General features: G+C 43.4%; 1 protein-coding gene across 5 annotated transcripts in view; it reads left to right on the forward strand.

Annotated features, from left to right (window-relative positions):
- Positions 1-18366, forward strand: part of LOC132822429 (nuclear receptor subfamily 2 group C member 2-like) — a 198593-nt gene that overhangs the window by 142477 nt on the left and 37750 nt on the right. For all 5 annotated transcript variants that reach the window (XM_060835809.1, XM_060835811.1, XM_060835810.1 and 2 more), the window contains 2 exons: positions 154-293; positions 8828-8929. In XM_060835809.1, coding sequence (XP_060691792.1) covers positions 154-293; positions 8828-8929 — 242 coding nt within the window. The remainder of the gene's footprint in view (positions 1-153; positions 294-8827; positions 8930-18366) is intronic.

An 18366-nucleotide genomic window follows, 5' to 3' on the forward strand; every position in this document is an offset into this window, starting at 1 on the left:
CCTAGCACAGTTCCTTGCGGCACATCACTGGTCACTAATAGAATAAAACAATAAACCATCTTTTCTTTAAACAAAGCTGAAGGCAGCTCATGGGAGTTTGCTGTGAGAATGTGAATGTGCAGAATTTTAATTTGAATATGTTGTGTATTTCAGTCAGGATTGTAACACCAGCCTGGTGCGAGCCTGCTGGAATGAGCTGTTCACTTTGGCCTTGGCACAGTGTTCTCAGGTCATGAATCTCTCTACTATCCTCACTGCGATTGTAAACCACCTGCAGAGTGGCCTGCAGCAAGGTGAGTACAAGTGCTGTCAGAACCAATAGCATGAGTTGCAATTTACGAGAGCACTTCCTGAGCTCAGTCTGTCAGATGACGGCCTGAATGGATCATGCTATATTTATTATGTGATATTCTGACCTGGAGTATTGTAGCCAAGAGTTGCTTTTTTAGCCACGATTTATGTGGCGTCCAGGGTCAGAGGAAGCCCAGGTATGTGAACTCGAAGTATTTATGCCTGCCTGCCTTAAGCAAGGGTATGTCCTGAACAAAATCCAGTTCTAACACATATAGCTTCATGAATCATTCACAAAGGTCCCCAGTCACACCTACATTTTTCCATCCTGCAAATCCTGGATGCTGGACTCCAGTGGGAGTGTGTAATATTGGGGACCAGATGCTAGACCCAGAGCTGCCAAGTATCTGGAGTTTGAGATGATGGGTAGAGGAAGAGGCTGTAATTGAGGAGGAGTGAATGATGCAGGGGAATGAATACAGAGACATTAAGATTATGAAGAAAATAAAAGGAGACGGAAAATGTTTGTTGTGGAGTGAAGAGAGATGGTTGGAGAGTGAAACTGGGTTTGTCAGGGAGAGATAGCTGGAGAGGAGGGCAAAGGTATTGGGAAGGGAGACACTCAGCAAGAGAGAGAGAGAATTGGGTTAAGAAAAGAAGAGTAAGTGCCAGGTTGAAGAAAGAAAGAGAATTGAAGGAGGTTTTGGGAGAAAAAGACACTGAGTTCATGGGAGAGAGACAGAAAGAGGGGATGTTTCCCTGTGCAGGTAAACAAGTAATTCATTAACTTTTATTGTCCAAGTTATTACAAATTTTTCAGTCTTTATTTATGCCTTCCTGTACCTAAACTGAAGCACAGTATTTTGCGTTATATATGTGCACGTACTTCCCTAAAGGAAATGTTTAAAATGGGAAAAAACATTTGTAGACATTGTCTGCTCTAACTAATAAAGCATAAACTTCATCTGATGCTACATTTCGTCAAGAGGTGTTGCAAGCATTAGCACCCATCTGTCAACTCTAAGTCAATGGTTTTCTTTTTGAATATATTTTATATATGTTAGCTACTGGTCTGACACTGACCTTGAACATTAATGCCCTTTTTATTAATTGTCTTTGGTAAAAGGATGCTGATCTAAAAGGTAAGCTTACTTTTTCACTCCCTCTCTCCAAAGTCTACCTGACTGAGTAGTTTGAGAGTTTTTTTAAAATGTTAGACTTTTAGCATCTTAAGCATACAGAATTTTGGAGTAATTCCATTTTTGTCAGATCCGATGTTAGATTGGTGGGGGAGCCTGTATATCCCATGCATCTTGTTTTGGAGGAACTTAGGGAAGATGAGGTGATCAAGCAAATTGGGAATAAAAATGCTAATTTTACTTAATTGGGAACAGTGCAGGATCAACCATTTGTCAGTACAGCAAACACAGAGATAAAAGGAGTTGGTGAAAGTTAGACTAAAAGGGCAGCAGAGAGCTTCAGCTAAACAGTACTGAATGCTGAACAGACCAGGAGAGTTTTTGTATAGCTGAGGCTAGAGGTAACAAAGGTATTGAGGGTTTTGGCAACTGATGAGCTGAGTTGGAATGATATTGTGTTGTACCTGAGCTGGAAGTAGATGATCTTAGTGATGGAGGGGGCATAGAATCATAGAGATGTACCGCACGGAAATAGACTCTTTGGGTCCGGTGCATCCATGCCAACCAGATATCACAACCTAATCTACTCCCATTTCCAAGCACTTGGCTTTTTTCCCTCTAAACCCTTCCAATTCATTTATCCATCCAGATGCCTTTTGAATGTTGTTATTGTACCAGCCTCCATCACTTGCTCTGCCAGCGCATTCCATGCACGCACTACTCTCTGTATGAAAAAGTTTCCCGTTAGGTCTCTTTTATATCTTTCCCCTCTCACTCTAAACCTATGCCCTCTAGTTCTGGACTCCCTCACCCCAGGGAAAAGACCCTATTTATCCTATCCATGCCCCTCATGATTTTATAAACCTCTGTAAGGTCACCCTTCAGCCTCTGATTCTCCAAAGAAAACAGCCCCAGCCTATTCAACCTCTCCATATAGCTCAGATCCTTGTAATCTTTTCTGAACCCTTTCAAGTTTCACAACATCCTTCTGAAAGGAAGGGGACTAGAATTGCATGCAATATTTCAAAAGTGGCCTCAACAACGTCCTGTACATGACCTCCCAACACCTGTACTCCATGCTCTGAAAGCATACCAAATGCCTTCTTCACTATCCTATCAAACTGTGACTCTACTTTCAAGGAGCTATGAACCTGCACTCCAAGGCCTCTTTGTTCAGCAACACACTCTACGACCTTACCATTAAGTGTATAGATTCTGCTAAGATTTGCTTTCTGAAAATGCAGCATCTCGCAATTATCTAAATTAAACTCCATCTGCCACTTCTCAGTCCATTGGCCCATCTGGTCCAGATCCTGTTGTAATCTGAGGTGACCTTCTTCGCTGTCCACTACACCTCCAATTTTGGTGTCATCAGCAAACCTACTAACTATACCTCTTATGCTCACAACCAAATCATTTTGTTAATGATGAAAAGTAGAGGACCCAGCACTGATCCTTGTGGCACTCCACTGGTCACAGGCCTCCAGTCTGAAAAACAACCCTCCCACCACTACCCTCTGTCTTCTACTTTTGAGCCAGTTCTGTCTCCAAATGGCTAGTTCTCCCTGTATTCCATGAGATCAAACCTTGCTAACCAATGTCCCATGATGAACCTTGTTGAACGCCTCGCTGACGTCCATATAGATCACGCTCATTGCTCTGTCCTCATCAATCCTCTTTGTTACTTCTTCCAAAAACTCAATCAAGTTTGTGAGACATGATTTCCCACGCACAAAGTCATGTTGACTATCCCGAATCAGTCCTTGCCTTTCCAAATACATGTACATCCTGTCCCTCAGGATTCCCTCCAACAACTTGCCCACCACCGACGTCAGGCTCACGGTCTATAGTTCCCTAGCTTGTCCTTTCCACACTTTTTAAACAGTGACACCACATTAGCCAACCTCCAGTCTTCCGGCACGTCACCTGTGACTATCGATGATACAAATATCTCACCAAGAGGCCCAGCAATCACTTCTCTCGCTTCCCACAGAGTTTTAGGGTATTCCTGATCAGGTCCTGGGGATTTATCTACCTTTATGCATTTCAAGACATCCAGCACTTCCTCCTCTGTAATATGGGCATTTTCAAGATGTCACCATCTATTTCCCTCCATTCTATATCTTCCATGTCATTCTCCACAGTAAACACTGATACAAAATGCTCGTTTTGTGTCTCTCCCATCTCCTGTGGCTGCACACAAAGGCCGCCTTGCTGATCTTTGATGGGCCCTATTCTCTCCCTAGTTACCATTTGACCTTAAATGTATTTGTAAAAAATGTATTTGGATTCTCCTTAACTCTTTTTGCCAAAGCTATCTCATGTCCCCTTTTGCCCTCTTGATTTCCCTCTTAAGTATACCCCTACTGCCTTTATACTCTTCTAAGGATTCACTCGATCTATCCTGTCTATATCTGACATATGCTTCCTTCTTTTCCTTAAACAATCTCTCAATTTCTCTAGTCATCCAGCATTCCCCACACCTACCAGCCTTTCCTTTCATCCTAACAGGTCCTGTCTCTGAACTCTCGTTATCTCATTTCTGAAGGCTTCCCATTGTCCAGCCATTCCTTTACCTGCGAACATCTGCCCCCAATCAGCTTTTGAAAGTTCTTGCCTAATACCGTCAAAATTAACCTTCCTCCAACTTCGAACTTCAACTTTTAGATCTGGTCTATCCTTTTCCATCACTATTTTAGAACTAATACAATTATAGACATATGATCAGAAACTCCACTGGGGTCAGATATGACACATTAAGAGACTGTGTCAGCCTTGTGATGAGGTATGGAGTTGGAGGCTCTGGAGTGGATTTTTTCAGAACAACCCAGGGACATTGGCTTCGATCTTCTGAATGTTTAATTGGAGAATATTTCTGCTCTTTTAATGTTGGATGTCGGAGAAGTAGTCTGATAACTTACAGACAATGGGGGACTTGCGGGAGCTGGAACTTGGTGTCTTCCAGTGTACATAGCGTCATAGTTGTACAGCACAGAAACAGGCCCTTCAGCCAACCACCAAATACCCAATTACACTAATCCCATTTACCTACACTTGGTCCACAGCCTACTATGCCCCGGCATAAGTACTCATCCAGATGCTTTTTAAATGTGGCGAGAGCACCTGCCTCCACCTCCCTCTCAGGCAACCCATTCCATATCTCCAAAACCCTCTGGGTGAAAAAAGTATTTTTCACATCTACAATAAGCCACTTACTCCTTACCTATGCCCTCTGGTCTTAGACCTGTTGCCCGTAGGCAGGAGATTCTCATGGGCGTCTGTTACATCTATGCCTCTCATAATTTTGGATACCTCACTCAAACCCATACCTTAGCCTTCTGTGCTCCAAGGAAAGCAAACCCAGCTTAGGTAGTGTCTCAGCATAACTCTTCATTCCAGGTAACATCCTGGTGAATCTCCAGCACAATCTCATTCTTACTATAATGTGGTGGTCACAGTTACACACAATACTCCAGCTGTGGCCTAGAATCCTTCCAGGGTGACAATAGACCACTTGGCCCAACAAGTCCACACTGACCCTCTGAAGAGTAACCCACCCAGACTCATTTCCCTACCCAATTGCTGAATATTTCTCTTGACTAAAGTACTTAACCTACACATCCATGAACACTGTAGTCAATTTAGCATGGCCAAATCTTAATCTGCATATATTTGGACTGAGGGAGAAAACTGGAGTACCCGGAGGAAACCCATGCAGACAATGAGGAGAATGTGCAAACTCCACACAGACAGTTGCCTGAGGCTGGAATCAAACTCAGGTTCCTGGTGCTGTGAGGCAGCAGTGCTAACCATTGAGCCACCGTGCCGCCCTCAGTTCTATACAGCTCCAATGTAACTGGGATTCACTTAGTGTTAGAGATCTAGATGGAGGAGAATTTGTAAGGAGCATCTAGGAGGGTTTTATTGAGCAGTATGTAAACAGTCATCCTTGGGAAGAGGCCATTCTGGACCTGCAGTTGCGGAATGAGCCTGGCCAAACGGTTGAAGTTTCAGTAGGGGATTACTTTGGGAGTAGTGACCACAATTCCGTAAGTTTTAGAAGATGCATGGAGAAAGACGAGAGTGGTCCAAAAGGAAGAGTGCTAAACTGGGGGAAGGCCAAGTACAGTAAAATCCGGCAGAGCTGGGGAATATCAATTGGGAATAGGTGTTTGAGGGTAAATCCACACTTGGTATGTGTGAGACTTTTGAAGAGAGGTTGGTTAAAGTGCAGGACAGACATGTCCTGTGAAAATGAGGGATAGGAATGGCAAGATTAGGGAACCATGGATGACAGGTGAAATTGTGACACTAGCTAAGAAGAAGAAGGAAGCATACATAAGGTCTGGGCAACTGAAAACATGCAACTTTGGAAGAATATTGGGAAAGTAGGACCAATCTGAAACAAGGAATTAAGAGAGCTAAAAGGGATCATGAAATTTCTTAGGCAAAGGCAAGGAAATTCCCAAAGCCTTTTATTTGTTTCTAAGGAGCAAGACGGTAACCTGAAAAAGGGTTGGCCCACTCAAGGACAAAGGGGGAACGTTAGCATTGAGTGGGAGAAAATGGGTGAGATTCTTAATGAATACATTGCATCGGTATTCGCAGAGGAAGGGGACGTGACAGATGTTGAGGTTAGGGATAGATGTTTGATTACTCTAGGTCAGGTCGGCATAAAGAGGGATGTAGTGTTGGGTATTCTAAAAGTCATGAAGGTGGACAAGTCCCCATGTCCGGACAGGATCTATCCCAGGTCACTGAGCGTAGCGAGAGAGGAAACAGCTGGGACCTTAACAGATATTTTTGCAACATGCTTGAACACGGGTGAGATCCCGGAGGACTGGAGAATTGCTAATGTTGAGCCCTTGTTTAAGAAGGGTAACAGGGATGATCCAAGTAATTAAAGACCAGTGATATGGAAGCTGTGGAGAAGATACTGAGGGAAATGGACTATTTACATTTGAAAGGAAATGGGCTTATCAGTGACAAGCAACGTGGTTTTGTGCAGGGAAGGTCATGTCTTACCAACTTAATAGAATTCTTTGAGGAAATGACAAACTTGATTGATGAGGGAAGGACTTCAGTAAAGTGTTTGATAAGATTCCCCATGGTAGGCTGATGGAGAGGTGAAGTCCTGTGGGGTCCAGGGTGTACTAGCTAGATGGATAGAGAGCTAGCTGGGCAGCAGGAGACAGTAGTAGTGGAAGGGAGTTTCTCAAAATGGAGAACTGTGACCAGTGGTGTCCCACAGGGATCCGCGCTGGGACTATTGTTGTATGTGATGCACGTAAATGATCTGGAGGAAAGTATAGGTGGTCTGATTAGTAAGTTTGCAGACGACATTAAGATTGGTGGAGTGGCAGGTAATGAAGGGGACTGTCAAGAATGCAGCAGAATATAGATAGATTGGAGAGGCGGGCAGAGAAATGGCAGATGGAGTTCAATCTGGGCAAATGCAAGATGATGCATTTTGAAAGATTCAATTAAAGAGTAAAGTATCCAGTAAATGGAAAAGCCCTGGGGAAAATTGATGTACAGAGAGATCTGGGTGTTCAAGTCAGTTACCCCCGAAGCTGGCAATGCAGGTCGATAGAGTGGTCAAGAAGGCATATGGCATGCTTTTCTTCATAGGACGGGGTATTAAGTACAAGAGTTGGCAGGTCTTGTTACAGTTGTATAGGACTTTGGTTCGGCCTCATTTGAAATACTGTGTACAGTTCTGGTCGCCACATTACCAAAAGGATGTGAATGCTTTGGAGAGGGTGCAGAGGAGTTTCACCAGAATGTTGCCTGGTATGGAGGGTGCTAGCTATGAAGAGAGATTGACTGGATTAGGATTATTTTCATTAGAAAGATAGAGGTTGAGTGAGGACCTGATTGAGGTCTACAAAATCATGAGAGGTATAGACAGGGTGGATAGCAAGAAACCTTTTCTCAGACTGGGGGACTCAATTACTAGGAATCACGAGTTCAAGGTGAGAAGGGCAAAGTTTAAAAGAGATACACATGCAAAGTACTTTATGATGAGGGTGGTGGGTAGAGACAGGCACGATAGTATCATTTAAGATGTATCTAGACATACATATATGGGCAAGGAGCAGAGAGATACAGATCCTTAGAAAATAGGCAACAGGTTTAGATAGAGGATCTGGATAGAAGCACAAGCTTGGAGGATTGAAGGACCTGTTTCTGTGTTGTAATTTTCTTTGTTCTTGTTCTTTGTCACCTCCCTGACCTTAAAATCTGGGCCATGACTGATAAAGGTAAGAGTCCCTTCTGCTTCTGAACTGTCCTGTTAATTTGTCTGCCACTTTAAGGCATCTGTGGACACCATCCTAAGAACCCTCTGTTCCTCGAAGCTTCCTAGTTTCCTGTCATCTTCTGTAAACTTCACCTCATCCAGAAATACCAACTTGCTCCAAGTCCCATTCACCCATCAGTGCAGTGCTCACTGGTGTATAGCAGCTTCCAGTTAACCACTGCCCATATTTGAAAATTCTCATCTTTGTTTTCAAATCCCTTTCTACTTCTGAGATGTCTGCGTTCCTCCATTCCAGTTTTGAGCATTTCTGATTTCAATATTTCCACCATTGATAGCCATGCTTATGTCTGCTGAGGTCCTAAACTGTGAATTCCCTCTGTAAATCTTTGCATCTATCTCTCCTCACTTGAAAGCTCTTTAAAACCTATTTGACCAAGCCTTTGGTCAGCAGTCCTAAAATTTCCTCTTGTAGCCCTTGAATTTAGGTGCTATGAAAATGCAGTGTTATTGTTAAAGATGCCAAGCTGCTGTATGCTTTTAATGGTGGCATGAAGCAGCCGTGGCGTCTTTGAAAATGGCTTTTGTTATCCAGAGACAAGCCACTGGTGGTGAGCAAGAAATGGAACTGACTATTTCCTCCTCGTGGAATTTTGTGAGGCAGCGAGAGTATTCCCACTCCTTTCTGAGGAAAGTAGTGGAAAAGTGAACCGTCACTTCTGTGAGCAGAGCTTGCATGTACTATCACCATCTATCAGGAAAGCGAGCACAAAATGCATCTTGGCATTCCTGATTTTCCAGGAGAAAGTGAGGACTGCAGATGCTGGAGATCAGAGCTGAAAATGTGTTGCTGGAAAAGCGCAGCAGGTCAGGCAGCATCCAAGGAGCAGGAGAATCGATGTTTCGGGCATGAGCCCTTCTTCAGGAATCCTGAAGAAAGACTCATGCCCGAAAGGTCAATTCTCCTGCACCTTGGATGCTGCCTGACCTGCTGCACTTTTCCAGAACACATTTTCATTCCTGATTTCCCAATCTGTCTCCTTAATCGATATGTACATTAACAGAGGCCAAACCTGAGGCATTATTTGAAGCTGGTTTTCTGCTTTAATGACTGTTGACAATTTTGTTTAAACTGCAGGTTACTCCAGTGTGGAGTCAGGTTCCCCAGACGAAGTGGTGACCACATTGGAGGATCCCAATGAGAGGAAGCAGACAGAGGGACGTTCAGGGGCTATTACAGGTACCTGACATCTGATGGAGCCTCACATTCCACCCCCAGATCCCTGCATTTTGATTTCAATTCAATCTTCACCTGGTCATGTTCTTACTGTGCTCATTTATAATGATAACTAATATCTCTGCCTGTCGTGAGGGACTGACCATTAACTTCAGACTGCAGCACGTTTAGAACAGAATATATCCTGAATGTGGAGATTAAATCTCAAATTTCATTATAAAACACCACAGGGTTTTAGTCCCTTCATATAAGGGAAGATAAACTGACACTGGTCGCAGTCCAGAAAAGGTTCCACTAGGTTAACATAGGGGAATGGATGTACTGTTTTATGAGAAGAATCACAGAATCATAGAAATGCTATAATGTGGAAAGAGGCATTCAGCCCATCAAATCTGCACTAATCCTTCAAAGAGCATCCCATCCAGACATGGCTTCTGACCCTATCCCCATAACTAAACATTTACCATGCTAATCCAATTATCCCTGGCTACTCATGGGACAACCCCTCATTCCAGAAAATGGTCTAATTATACTGTCTCTGGTGAAAGTGATCTAAGATCAAGAAACTGAAACTCAGCTGGCCTTACTAATATCGTGTAAAATATGGAAAAACTTGAATCAATGAGACCATAAGACATAGGAACAGAGTGAGTTTTGAGAAGATTTGTAGCTCAGGTTGAGGTTCTGGATGTAGGTTTGCTCACTGAGCTATAAGGTTCATTTCCAGACGTTTCGTCACCCTACTGGGTAACATCTTCAGTGGGCCTCCGGGCAAAGCATTGCTGATGATTCCTGCTTTCTACTTATGTTTGAGTTTCATTGGGTTCGTGATATCATTTTCTGTTCTTTTTCTCAGTGGATGGTAGATAGGATCTAACTGGATGTGTTTGTTGATAGAGTTCCAGTTGGGATGCCATACTTCTAGGAATTCTCGTGCGTATCTCTGTTTCACTTGTCCTAGGATGGATGTGTTGTCCCAGTCGAATGGTGTCCTTCCTTATCTGTATGTAAGGACACTAGTGAGAGAGGGTCATGTCGTTTTGTGGCTAGCTGATGTTCATGTATCCTGGTGGCTAGTTTTCTGCCTGTTTGTCCAATGTAGTGTTTGTTACAGTTCTTGCACGGTATTTTGTAAATGACATTAGTTTTGCTTGTTGTCTGTATAGGGTCTTTCAAGTTCATTAGCTGCTGTTTTGGTGGGTTGGTGGGCTACCATGATGCCAAGGGGTCTGAGTAGTCTGGGAGTAATTTCTGAGATGTCTTTGATGGACGGGAGAATGGCTAGGGTTTCTGGATGTGTTTTGTCTGCTTGTTTGGGTTTGTTGCTGAAAAATCAGCGGACTGTGTTCATTGGGTACCCATTCTTTCTGAGTGCACAGTATAGGTGATTTTCCTGTGCTCTGCATAGTTCCTCTGTGCTGCAGTGTGTGTTGGCTCATTGAAATAATGTTCTGATGCAGCTTCTTTTGTGGATGTGGGATGATTGCTTCTGTAGTTCAATATTTGGACCATATATTGTTTTCCTGTAGATGCTGGTTTGAAGTTCCCCACTGGCTGTTCGCTCTGCTGTGACATCTAGGAATGGCAGTTTGTTGTTGGTTTCCTCCTGTTAGGTGAATTTTATGCCAGTAAGGCTATTATTGATAGTCTTGAAGGTTTCCTCTAATTTGTTTCATTTAGTGTTGACAAAGGTGTCATCCACGTAGCAGACCCAAACTTTACTGGTAGCAATCTAATAAACCTTTTCTGGACTGCCTCCAATACCTTTCCTTTGGAAAAAGGACAGAAATGGTCACTGCATTCCAGCTGTAGTATCTTGAGTGCCTTGTACAGTTTTTAGTAAGACAGTTTTTATTTTTCATTCCCTTTGTAGTAAAGATCAACATTCTATTTGCTTTCATAATAACCTGGAGTGCCACAAGGATCAGTGTTGGGCCCTCTACTTTTTTGTCATTTTTCTAAATGATTTGGATGTGAACATAAGAGGTATGGTTAGTAAGTTTGCAGATGACAGCAAAATTGGAGGTGTGGTGGACAGCAAAGAGGGATCTGGACCATATGTGCCAATGGACTGAGATGTGGCAGATGGAGTTTAATTCAGATAAATGCGAGGTGCTGCATTTTGGGAAAGCAAGTCTTAGCAGGACTTATACACTTAATGTTAAGGTCCTAGGGAGTGTTGCTGAACAAAGAGACCTTGGAGTGCAGCTTCATAGCTCCTTGAAAGTGGAGTCGCAGGTAGATAGGATAGTGAAGAAGGCGTTTGGTATGTTTTCCTTTATTGGTCAGAGTATTGAGTACAGGAGTTGGGAGGTCATGTTGCGGCTGTACAGGACATTGGTTAGGCCACTATTGGAATATTGCGTGCAATTCTGGTCTCCTTCCTATCGGAAAGATGTTGTGAAACTTGAAAGGGTTCCGAAAAGATTTACAAGGATGTAGACAGGGTTGGAGGATTGAGAGGCTGAACAGGCTGGGGCTGTTTTCCCTGGAGCGTTGGAGGATGAGGGTGACCTTAGAGGATTACAAAATTATGAGGGGCGTGGATAGGCTAAATAGGCAAAGTCTTTTCCCTGGGGTGGGGGAGTCCAGAACTAGAGGGCATAGGTTTAGGGTGAGAGGGGAAAGATATAAAAGAGACCTAAGGGGCAACTTTTTCACTCAGACGGTGGTATGTGTATGGAATGCGCTGCCAGAGGAAGTGGCGGAGGCTAGTACAATTGCAACATTTAAAAGGCATTTGGATGGGTATGTGAATAGGAAGGGTTTGGAGGGATGTGGGTCGGGTGCTGGCAAGTGGGACTAGATTGGGTTAGGATATCTGGTCGGCATGGACGGGTTGGACCGAAGGGTCTGTTTCCATGCTGTATATCTCTATGACTCAATAACTTATAGAACATAGAACAGTACAGTATAGAACAAGTCCTTCAGCCCACGATGTTGTGCCGACCACTGATCCTTATGTATGCACCCTCAAATTTCTGTGACCATATGCATGTCCAGAAGTCTCTTAAATGTCCCCAATGACCCTGCCTGGCAATGAACTGCTGCTGGCAACGCATTCCATGCTCTCTCAACTCTGTGTAAAGAATCTGCCTCTGACATCCCCACTATACTTTCCTCCAACCAGCTTAAAACTATGACCCCTCGTGTTAGTCATTTATGCCCTGAGAAATACTCTCTGCCTATCGACTGTATCTATGCCTCTCATTATCTTGTATACCTCAATTAGGTCCCGTCTTCTCCTCCTTTTCTCCAATGAAAAAAGTCTGAGCTCCAGTCCAGGCAGCATTCTGGTAAACCTCCTCTGAACCCTCTCTAAAGGATCCACATCTTTCCTATAATAGGGCGACCAGAACTGGACGCAGTATTCGAAGTGCGGTCTAACCAAAGTTTTATAGAGCTGCAACAAGATCTCACGACTCTTAAACTCAATCCCCCTGTTAATGAAAGCCAAAACACCATATGCTTTCTTAACAACCCTGTCCACTTGGGTGGCTATTTTAAGGGATCTGTGTACCTGCACACCAAGATCCCTCTGTTCCTCCACACTGCCAAGAATCCTATCCTTAATCCTGTACTTGGCTTTCAAATTCGACCTTCCAAAATGCATCACCTCGCATTTATCCGGGTTGAACTCCATCTGCCACCTCTCAGCCCATCTCTGCATCCTGTCAATGTCCAGCTGCAGCCTATAACAGCCCTCTATACTGTCAACAACACCTCCAACCTTTGTGTCATCTGCAAACTTGCTGACCCATCCTTCAACCCCTCATCCAAGTCATTAATAAAAATTATAAACAATAGAGGCCCAAGGACAGAGCCCTGTGGAACACCACTCACCACAGATTTCCAGGCAGAATATCTTCCTTCTACTACCACTCGCTGTCTTCTGTTGGCCAGCCAATTCCGTATCCAGACAGCTGTGTTCCCCAGAATCCCATTCCTCCTGACCTTCTGAATGAGCCTACCATGGGGAACTTTATCAAATGCCTTGCTGAAGTCCATATACACCACATCCACAGCTCGAACCTCATCAGCTTTTCTAGTCACATCCTCAAAGAACTCGATAAGATTTGTGAGGCATGACCTGCCCCTCTCAAAGCCGTGTTGACTGCATTTAATCAACTTGTATGCTAGTGATTCATGAATGAGACTCCCAAATACGTGTGTGGTGTAGCTTTCTGCAGTCTTTCTGCAGGGAGGCAACATACCATCCTGGAATATTATTTATGGTCACAGAAACTATTCCCATCTATTCCCCTTACAATTTAATCCCCTCTAACTATTGCATTCCCATGCTTTCTCCTCAACATTGGCAACAAAGCCAATGATGATGCAATGAATTCAGCTGTCTCTACTTTCCTCAGAGACTATACACCACGTACAGGATCCAAAATGGTATATCTGTTTTGCAGTGCTGTTACTCTGCCTGGTGGTCACCCATTTCCTTTTTGGCTGTGGAATGTTTGCTTTTGATGCGAATACCCCTCTCATACGTATTATACATGATACTCTGAACTTCACAGTATTCCCAAGCGCTCAAACTCCAAAACCCTGGTTTCCAGGAACCTCATATCCTGTGCGCCGTCTGTATCCCTCTGCTGTCTGTCAATGTACAGTTGACTGCTTACTTTTCCACTTAACCTTTTATGTCAGCAAACCTAGATAAACTCCGTCCCTCATCTAGGTCATTAATATAGATTATATATAGCTGACTTCTGAATACTGATTATTGCAGTACCACACTAGTTATAGCCTGACAATTGACTATGTCCCATTCTTCGAACTCTTTATTTTTGTCTTTTAGGCAAGTCTAAATCTATATTAATGTATTACCTTAAATTATGTTTCACACTATTACTGCAATCATGGAATCCTGTAAGGCATCAGGTGGTATGTACTGACCCTTCAAAGAACGTCAATGAGTATGACTAGTCCATCCTGCATAACCCTGGATGCAACGGACAAATTGTATGCCCAGTCCATCTAACCTGCACATCTTTGGACCATGGGAAGAAACGAGAGCCTCCGGAGCAAATCCACGTAGACCCTGGGAGAACGTGTAAACTCCAAACAGGCACCCATCCAAGGCTTGAATCGAACGTGGTTCCCTGCGCTGTGAGGCAACAGTGCTACCAATCTGTGTAGTTTATATGAGGAATAACAAATCTTAATATTATGTATAACCCTTATTATGTGTGCCTCTAATGTCCTTATTCACTATTCTACAATATGCCTACTGTTCAACAGTCTATAAACAACTCAATCAATTTTTTTTAACATTTGCTACTTATTAACGAATTCCCCACTATCAACATCCTACGGGTACTATTGACCATAAATGCAACTGAACTTGTCACCTAAACACAGTCGTTGCAAAAGCAAGCCAGAGGCTAGAAATATTGTGGTGAGTAACTCACCTCCTAATTGCCCCAAGCCTGGCTATCATCTACAAAAGTATGAGACAGGAGGATGATGAAATATTCCCCACTTATCTGGATGGGTGCAGCGTCAACAACATTCAAGAAAATTCACACCATCTGGGACAAAGTAGTTCACTTGATTGGCACCTCAGCGCCCAGGACCTGGGTTCAATTCCAGCCTCAGGCTACTGTCTGTGTGGAGTTTGCATGTTTTCCCTGCATCTGTATGAGTTTTCTCTGGGTGCTCAGGTTTCCTTCCACAGTCTAAAGCTATACTGCTTAGATGGCTTAGCTGTGCTAAATTGCCTATAACATCCATGGATGTGTGGATTATAGGGACAGGATAGTGGGGTGTGTCTGGGTGGGATGTTTTACAGAGAGTCAGTAAGGTTTGGTTGGGTCGAATGGCCAGTTTCTACACTGTAAGGATTCTATAATAGGTTGTTTCCTCTTTTCAATAGATTTTATTGTTGCGTGTACCCAAGTACAGGAGCACAGTGAAAAGTGTACAGTGTTGCCATAGAAAGTGCTATCTTAGGTGCCAAGGTACGAAAAATGTAGGTACAAAGTAGTAAAAGAAACCGTGTTAAAAATTTAAGCATTCGAGTCATAGAGTCCTGTAGAGACAGGCCCTTTGACTCCAACTGGTCCATGCTGACCAAAATGTCCAACTACCCCATTTCTCTGCACTTGGTTCATATCCTTCTAAACCTTTCCTATCCATGTATTTGTCCTAATGCCTTTCAAATGTTGTTAACGTACCCACCTTAAAACACTTCTGCTGGCAGATCATTTCATATGCATATCACCCTTTTATTCTTTCCCCTCCAACTTCAAACTGGTGCCCTCTCATCCTTGATTCTCCAATCCTGGGAAAAAGATTGAGTGCACTCACCCTATCCCAGCTTGTCCAGCCTCCCCCTATAACTCGGGTCCTTGTGTCTAGGCAATATCATTGTAAATTCCTGCTGCACTCTTTCCAATTTAATGACACTCCTATAGCAAGGTGACCAAAACTGAACACAATACTCCAAGTGCAGTCTCACGAATGTCCTGCATAACTGCAACATAACTTACCAAATTCTATACTCAGTGCCCTGACTGAGGAAGGCCAGTGTGCCAGAAGCTTTCTTCACTGCCCTGTCTGCCTGTGATGTGGAGGTACTGGTGTTGGACTAGGGTGCACAAAGTTATAAATCACACAACACTAAGTTATAGTGCAACACGTTTATTTGGAAGCACTAGCTTTTGGAGCACTGGTACCTGATGAAGTTACCTGATGATGGAGCACTGGTACCTGCGCTCTGAAAGCTAGTACTTCCAAATAAATCTGTTGCACTATAACCTGATGTTGTGTGACTTTTAACTCTGTCTGTCCGTGACTCTACTTATAGAGAACTGTGCACCTGTTCCACTACACTCCTAAAGACCCTCCCATTCACAATGAAACCTACCTTGTTTTGACTTTCCAAAACGCAAGACTTATCTATATTAAACTCCTTTTGCCATTTCACAGCCCACCACCCCAGCTGTTTAAAATCCTGCCGTAATTTCTGATAACCTTCCTCACTGTCCATGATACAGCTTTATTTTAATGTCATCTGCAACCTGACTAATCATGCCTTGTACATTCTCATCCAAGCACTGAAATAGATAACAAACTGTAATGGGCCCAGCATAGACCCTAAGGCACTCCACTAGTCACACGCCTACATTCTAACAAACATCCCTCCACTATTACCCTCTGCTTCTGACCATCAAGCCAATTTTGTATCCAATTTGCCAGCTAGCCCTGGATTCCAAGCGATCCAACCTTCCAGAGCATGTGGAATCTTATCAAAGTCCTTACTCAAATCCACATAGACTACATCTACTGCCTTAGCCTTGTCAACCTTCCTGGTCACTTCATCAAAGAACTCTAAAAAATATTTGTGAGACATGATTTCCCACTCAAAACCATGCTGACTACTCCTAATCAAATCCTGTCTTTCCGAATGCATGTATATTTTATATCTCAATTTTGTCTCTAGCCTTTTTCAGTGTTCTTGGATATACCTGGTCAGGTCCAGGAGATTTATCTATCTTTATACATTCTGTTACATCCAACACCTCCTTGACTGTGATATGGACTGTCACCATTAACCTCCCCAAGTTGCAAAGTCTTCATGTCTTTCTCCATCATAATCAGAGGAGAAGTATTCATTGAATCTGTGGTTCTACACATATTTGTCGAGCGTGTGGTACTGGAAAAGCACAGCAGGTCAGGCAGCATCCGAGAAGTAGGAGAGTTGATGTTTTGGGCAAAAGCCCTTCCATCAGGAATATGATGAAGGGTTTTTGCCCGAGACATCGACCCTTCTGCTCCTCGGATGCTGCCTGACTTGCTGTGCGTTTCCGGCACCACACTCTCGACTTTAATCTCCAGCATCTGCTGTCCTCACTTTCTCCTAGTTCTACACATACATGTCCACTTTGGTCCTTGAGAGAAACTATTCTCTTTCCAGTTATTCTTTTTCCTTAAATATACTTAAAGTACCTTTTTTGGAGTCACCGTACTCTTCTCAGCCAAGGCTATCCCGTGGCCTCTTTTCACCCATCAGATTTCCTTCTTCAGTGAACTCCCGCATTGCATGTGTACCTCCAGAGATTCCTTTGATCCCAGCTGCCTGTACCTGAGCCACACCTTTTTTTCTGGTCAAGGCCTCAATACATCTTGTCATCCAGGGTTCCCTATTCCTGCCAATCATGCCCTTCACCCTCATAGAAACATATATACACATTGAACTCTAGCTCTCTCATTTATGAAAGCTTCCCACCTGCGAGATGTTCCTTTGCCTGCAAGCAAACTACTCCAATCAACCCCAGCAACCTCCTGTCTAATTTCATTCAAGTTTGCTTTGCACCAATTTGAATCTGTGGACAAATCTTCTCCATCCCCATAACTAGTTTAAAATTAATGGAACTATGGTAACTTGTCCCAAAATGCCCCACCAACATTCACGTCCATCATCTGTCCTGCCCTTTTTCCCAAGAGTATGTCGAATTTTGCCCCTTCCAGAGTATGACCCTCTATATATTAATTGAGGAAACCTTCCTAAATACAGTTAACAAATTCAACCCCATCTAAGCTTTTAATTCTCTGGCAGTCCCAGTCAATGTTAGGAAAATTAAAATCCCCTACTATGACAACCCTATTTATCCTGCAAGTCTCCCCAGTCTCCCTGCTTATTTGGTCCTCTAATTTCCATTGACTATCTGCAGCCTTTAGAACAATCCCAATAATGTGATCATCCCTTTTGTATTTCTTAGCTCCACTCATAGAGCCTCCCTGGATGATCCTTCTGTTATTTCATCTCTGATTACTGCTATGATACTCACCTTAATCAAAAATGTAACATCCCCTCTCCTCTTACCACCACCTCTGTCCCACCTAAAGGACTTGTACTCTGGTACATTCAGCTGCCAGTCCTGTCTCTCCCTTAGCATTAGTTTCTGTAATGGCTATAATATCCCAGTCCCAAAAACGTATCCAGACCCTGAGTTCATTGGCCTTACCTGTCAGCCTTCTTGCATTGAAATAAATGCAATTTAATCCAACAGGCATTCCTTGCTCCCTGTCTTGTTCCAGAGCTGAAAATGTGTTGCTGCAAAAGTGCTGGAAGAAGGGCTCATGCCCGAAACATCAATTCTCCTCCTTGGATGCTGCCTGACCTGCTGCGCTTTTCCAGCAACACACTTTGAGCTCTGATCTCCAGCATCTGCAGTCCTCACTTTCTCCCTGTCTTGTTCCAACCTGACTTGTCTGGATGTAGGGTGCTCACTGAGCTGAAAGGTTCATTTTTAGACATTTCATCACCATACTAGGTAAGTACTTCAGTGAGCCTCCACACAAAACATTGCTGATGTTTCCTGCATTCTATTTATATGTTTGGGTTTCTTTGGGTTGGTGACGTCATTTCCTGTTCTTTCTCTCAGCGGGTGGTAAATTGGGTCCACCCTGGATTTACCACCCCG

The sequence above is a fragment of the Hemiscyllium ocellatum genome, chromosome 14, assembly GCF_020745735.1.
Source record: "Hemiscyllium ocellatum isolate sHemOce1 chromosome 14, sHemOce1.pat.X.cur, whole genome shotgun sequence".
NCBI lineage: Eukaryota > Metazoa > Chordata > Chondrichthyes > Orectolobiformes > Hemiscylliidae > Hemiscyllium > Hemiscyllium ocellatum.